Below are 6000 nucleotides of genomic sequence, written 5' to 3'. Positions count from 1 at the left end.
GGCGGAGGATTAGCCGAGTGAGCCGCGGCGCTGGCCCACAGAACTTTTCTTCCAAGTTCAAGGTTCCTCTTTCCCTTGTGGCAAAATATTACAGCCAGCATCTGCACACTTACCCCATGAATAGTTGCCTTCCCCCAAGTCCCTGGCCAGCCTGGCGGCTTCTAAACATCTCCAGAAACGAGGCCTCTAAGAGAGGGAAGATGTAAATGGTGGGCTTTGAAAACTGCTGAAAGTCACCCTGGGAAGAGAGCTGCCAGCGCAGGTGAGCCAGATCTCTTGCAGACCGCGTTTGCTTTCTAAGTGGGTGCCTGGAAGACCGTCGGCTCTCCTTACCATAATGAATGCTGCCGTTCAAGTTATCAGTTCCCTCAAATCGACCAACCAAAAACTGACACCTCACCACACCTCCGACCCGAACATGTGAGAATGCTCAGTCTGAGTGTGGGCCAGGCTCTTGCTCGTTTCTGAAGGTGCTGTGTAGGCCAGCGGCAGACCACCAAAACACACAGCCTCAGGGAGTCTGGAAACGGGGGGGGGGGGGGGATGGTATGTATTTTGTTTTTGTTTTGTTCTTAAATATTTATTTATTTATTTGAAAATCAGAGTTACACAAAGAGAGAGGAGAGGCAGAGAGAGAGAGTTCCATCCAATGGTTCATTCCGCTATTGGCTGCAATGGCCGGAGCTGCGCCGATCCGAAGCTAGGAGCCAGGAGCTTCTTCCAGGACTCCCATGCAGGTGCAGGGGCCCAAGGACTTGGGCCATCTTCTACTGCTTTCCCAGGCCATAGCAGAGAGCTGGATCGGAAGTGGAGCAGCCAGGACTAGAACTGGCACCCATATGGGATGCCAGCACTTCAGGCCAGGGTGTTAACCCACTGCACTACAGTGCCAGCCCCATGAAAGGTGTGTATTTTGAATGTACATTTAAAAACTTGTACACAGGGCCAGCGCAGTGGCTCACTAGGCTAATCCTCCACTTGCAGCGCCGGCACTCTGGGTTCTAGTCCCGGTTGGGGCGCTGGATTCTGTCCCAGTCGCTCCTCTTCCAGTCCAGCTCTCTGCTGTGGCCCGGGAGGGCAGTGGAGGATGGCCCAAGTGCTTGGGCCCTGCACCCTCATGGGAAACCAGGAGGAAGCATCCGGCTCCTGGCTTCGGATCAGCGCAGCGCTCCGGCTATAGCAGCCATTTGGGGGGTGGGGAGGTAAACCAATGGAAGGAAGACCTTTCTCTCTCTTTCTCTCTGTCTAACTCTGCCTGTCAAAACACTAACAAACAAACAAAACTTGTACACAGAACACAGGGCAGGTTTGCTTTTTGTGTTTATTTTTGTATTAAAAAATTTTTTAAAGTTTTTAAATTTTATTTATTTGACAAAGTTACAGAGAGGGAGAGACAGAGACAGAGGTCTTCCACCCATTGATCACTCCCCATGGACCATAATAGCAGTCGGGCCAGGCCAAAGCCAGGAGCCTGGAGCTCTGTCCAGGTCTCCACATGGGTGGCAGGGGCCCAGGTACTTGGGTCATCTCCTGCTGCCTTCTGAGGCACTTTACCAGGGAGCTGGATCAGAAGTGGAGCAGCTGGGACTCGAACCAGCGCTCCAATATGGGATACTGGCAGTGCTGTGCCACAACATTGGCCCCTATTTTTGTATTTTTTAATGTATTTATTTTCAACATGGAGCTGGGATGATGCATTCTCCTTAAGCTGCCAGACACATCATTTAAGCCAAAGAAAGTGCTGGAATGATGGGTAGATTAGATCATTAAGTTCTGTTCTGGCCCTTGTTCTCCACCATCAGCTTTGAACGCAAGGCCAGGTATTTACTTTCAGGACTCAACTAGAGATGTGGGAGTGTCAGGTAGGAGCCCAGGGAGTAGCGTCACCTCCCAGGAAAGTGGGTTCTCCTTCAGAGGCCTGCATGGCCTCAGCCACTCCGCCTCCAGCCCTCTTGGCCACCCTCCCACTGGCATATTGAGTTTCACACTTTAAACAGTAGCGAGGAGCTGTGTCCAAGCCTGGATGCCAGCCCTGCTGGTGCAGGCCTCCCGCTGTGAGAGCAGTCCTGGTTCCCTGCTTGCCCTCTGCAATGCGCAGGAGCTGTCTGTCCAGCAAAGCAGACTGATTGGAATATTCGCAGAGATGGAGATGGGGCTCTGCTAGCTAAGCGCTGCCTGCTTTCCATCCTTTAATAATTCATGTGGCTTCTCTTCAAGAGGAATCGATGGCCTCGCTTCCACTCTCCTGTGAAACTCCCGGAGGCTGGCCCCGCAATGACAGACCAGCCCCAGCTCCATGCTGCGATGAGTCCCGGGAGCCGAGATGTTTGTCCCAGAGAGGCCGCCAGGGCATGCAGAGGACAGCGGATCAGGAGGACAGTGCGGGAAGGCTGAGGATGCAGGGTGCCTGGACGTACCTCATCTCCCACCTCTACTTCCTGCGGCCCCCCGGGGCTCCCAGGTATGAGTGCTTCTCTGGCCAAGGGGCATTCACGCCCACCTCCCTGACCAAGATCACTGTACGTAGTGCTCCACCCCCACACTGTCCCCTTTGGCCCTCACCTCCCTCCATGTCCCCCTCACACTCTGCTAGGGAGGGGTTGTGTCTGCATCTAGGAAATGGAAGCTCAGAGAGGTCGAAGCGCTTTCCCCAGGGCGCCCTGCCGGTCTCCATGGGAGCGTGAGCTGGAAGGTACTTCCTGAACAGGAGACTGAGAGGTGTGCCCCGACCCTGCGTGTGGGGGACCTCACAGCGCCCCGGCAGTGACAGGTGCTCATCCGTGTGACCCAGCACGGCGTCATAGCAGAGACATGGATGTGACTGCGTGCAGCCCAGCGGGAGCTGCAGGGATGTCCTATTTGCCTGCCTCACAAACCCCTCACTACCCCGGGTAGTGACGATGGCAGATGCTATGTGCACTTCACCCAACAGCGTCCTTGGGTGATTATCAGCTTACCCAGATCTGCCTCTCTCGGCTTCTCTGGATGGGTGTGTGAGCTCCTAGGAGCTTCTAGCAATTCGGGGGCAGGGTTGGGGGGACAGTGTTCTTACGCCTGTGTGCAGGCCTGACCTGAGGCCTTGCTCACAGGGAACACTACCTGTGGTCTCTTTGCCTCCTTTGGACCTCACTGCACTTGGCCTCCCTCTCTCTGGCCCCTGGCTTGGTGAGTCCATCCTGAGCTTCAGCCACAGGCTCATCTTGCCTGGCCCCAGAGGGTCCAGCGGTGTCCACCACACACGTAACTGAGGGGATGATCCAGGCCTCCAGAACACTGCTCCCCTTCCCTTTTTCCCCAAGATCTGTTTGTTTGTTTGTTTGAAAGATAGAATGTCAGAGGGAGAGGAAGAGACAAATCTTCCATCCACTGTTTCACTTCCATTTGGCCCACAGCAGTCAGGGCTGGGCCAGGCCCAAGCCAGGAGCCAGGAACTCCATCTGTGTTTCTGGCACAGGTGGCAGGAACCTAAGTACTTGGGCCATCACCTGCTGCCTCACAGGTGCACCTGCAGGGAGCTGGGTCAGAGGCACAGAGTAGCCAGGACTCACACACCGTCACTCTGATAATGGGATGCAAGCGTCCCAAGCGGCAGTACCTGCCCCGCTCCCTGCCTTAGCCAGGCTGACTGCCTCATGGTGGCGCGGGGCCTGTGCGCTGACCCTCCCCAGAACCCCACCCCCGTGGAGTTTCCCTAACCTGCTGTGCCCCACGTCTATCCCACCCTTCCCAAAGAACAAAGATCAGCCTGCCGTCCGCCAGGTGCCCGTGAGCAGGCTCCTCTCCCCTTCCTCTGCCTCCACTGCCTCCTCTCCAGCGTGGCTGCTCAGCCACACCTGCTGCTGGTACGCTGACAGGGGAGATAGCTGTCGGGACGCGCTCTGTCCATGCTGCCTCGATGCCGAGGTCAAGGGGCTGCCCTTGCCCGTCCGGGCATCCTCCGCTGCCTGACTCACACTGAGAAGTGGGAGCTGACAGGTTAGGGGAGCAATTAGAACACAGTGGTTTAGGATGTGTAAAAGTGCTGGCCTCGTTGGAGTGGTTAAGAGCACGGGCTCTGGAATCAGAGTTCATCCCAGGCTGTGTCATGTAGGGGCCTGTTCCCACATACGCGTTGCTTCCTCTCCGCACTCCTCTCTGCACACCCTGCCGCCTTCATGCTTCCAGCTCCTCGAGGGGCGAGCAGAAAGGCCACACGGTGGGAATGTAGGCCACCAACAACCACAAGGTGTACTTGATGCGAATATTTTCATTTTCATAGAAGTAAAAGTCATTCTTTAAATGCTTGGACAGCACAAAGAGAAAATCCAACGTAATGCCACTAACCCAATACTGTAACTCTTCCCTTTCAGTCTGTCTTCTCCTTAGAGAATGTTGGTAGAGTTGTTGTTGTGCTTTGATAATGTGATGTATTTGTTATTCCACATCCATATGCATAGCCATGACGGGATGGGTATTTTCTAGGTTGCTCCCTACAGTTCTTCACTGTCACGTTAGTGTGTGCTTGTAGGTCATTCATTAGGATTCGTGGTGAAATGTCACAGTCCGTCTAGGTGCTTTAGTTTTGTACATTTCTACGGGATTTCCCAGAGACTCACCCGTTGGTCATTGCCCAATTCCTCTGTGAAATACCTGAATAATTGGCCGGCGCCGTGGCTCAATAGGCTAATCCTCCACCTTGCGGCGCCGGCACACCGGGTTCTAGTCCCGGTTGGGGCGCCGGATTCTGTCCCGGTTGCCCCTCTTCCAGGCCAGCTCTCTGCTATGGCCAGGGAGTGCAGTGGAGGATGGCCCAGGTGCTTGGGCCCTGCACCCCATGGGAGACCAGGAAAAGCACCTGGCTCCTGGCTCCTGCCAGGATCAGCGCGGTGCGCCGGCTGCAGCGGCGGCCATTGGAGGGTGAACCAACGGCAAAGGAAGACCTTTCTCTCTGTCTCTCTCTCTCACTGTCCACTCTGCCTGTCAAAAAAAAAAAAAAAAAAAAAAAAAAAAGAAATACCTGAATAAGCTGAAGAGTCATGGTTAGGTCTGCAGGAGTGGGTGCAGGGATGTGGGTGGGGTGAGGGTGTAGGACTGGGGGACGTTTACACATTCAGGAACAGGAGAGTCCTTGGTTCTGACATGGTGGGTTTCATTTGTTTTATAAAAGTACCCATATCTTTTTTTTTTTTATTTTATCTGAAAGAGAAACACACACACACACACACACACATACATCCTCCATCTACCGGTTCACTGCACACATGCCTGCAGCGGCCAGGCCAAAGCCAGAAGCCCAGAATTCCATCGGGGTCTCTCACATGGGTGGCAGGGACCCAGGTACTTGAGTCGTCACCTACTGCGTCCAGCGTGCACATCTGCAGGAAGCTGGAGCAGAAGTAGAGTAGCCAGGACTCAAACCAGCCACTCGGGTACAGGATTCAGGTGTCCCAAGTGACAACTTGACCGCTGTGCCAGCCGCCCGCCCCACGTGGCAGGTTTGAGGGAACCACAAAGAGCTCCAGGCCAGCTCTCCATCTCATCCTTGGGCTCTTCCCTCCAGGACGACCCCTGAGAATCATACCTGTTTGTCTTTGCAGCGTCTGTCAGAGGCTCCCTTTCCTGGGTACTGTATTGTTGGCCAGCAACACTGGAGCAAATACCAGCCTGTAGATGAGCTGTGAGTCACTTCTAGGAGTGACCACATGCTGCCCTGTACTCTTAGGTAGTAGGTGTGGCTTCCCACACTGCCCCAGCGAGGCCTGCAGCCATACCTCAGTCATTTTCTCATTCATGAACAAATATTTACTGAGCTCCCACCATGTGCCTAGCGTGGTTCTAGGAGTGGGAGATGGAACACTGAGCAGGTCGGGCAAGATCCAGCCAGCATGGAACTTACATTCTAAGGCAGGGGCTAGGTAATAAGTAAATATATGACTACTTCTGATGTCAAAAGCAAAATATGGGGCCGGGGCTGTGGTGTTGTAGGTTAAACCTCTGCCTCTGGCACTGGCATCCCATATG

The 6000-nt window shown here is 54.4% G+C and overlaps 1 protein-coding gene across 1 annotated transcript in view; it reads left to right on the top strand.

Annotated features, from left to right (window-relative positions):
- Positions 1 to 2187: 2187 nt before the first annotated feature.
- The window catches only part of PLA2G4E (phospholipase A2 group IVE), a 65694-nt gene continuing 61881 nt past the window's right edge, over positions 2188 to 6000 (top strand). Inside the window, exon 1 of the mRNA XM_089310137.1 lies at positions 2188 to 2461. Coding sequence (XP_089166263.1) covers positions 2324 to 2461 — 138 coding nt within the window. The 5' untranslated portion in view covers positions 2188 to 2323. The remainder of the gene's footprint in view (positions 2462 to 6000) is intronic.

The sequence above is a fragment of the Oryctolagus cuniculus genome, chromosome 12, assembly GCF_051225735.1.
Source record: "Oryctolagus cuniculus isolate XC-2025 breed Fujian yellow rabbit chromosome 12, ASM5122573v1, whole genome shotgun sequence".
Classification (NCBI taxonomy): domain Eukaryota; kingdom Metazoa; phylum Chordata; class Mammalia; order Lagomorpha; family Leporidae; genus Oryctolagus; species Oryctolagus cuniculus.
The sequence above is the reverse complement of the archived record's forward strand: the minus strand, read 5'-3'. Positions and strand labels throughout refer to the sequence as shown.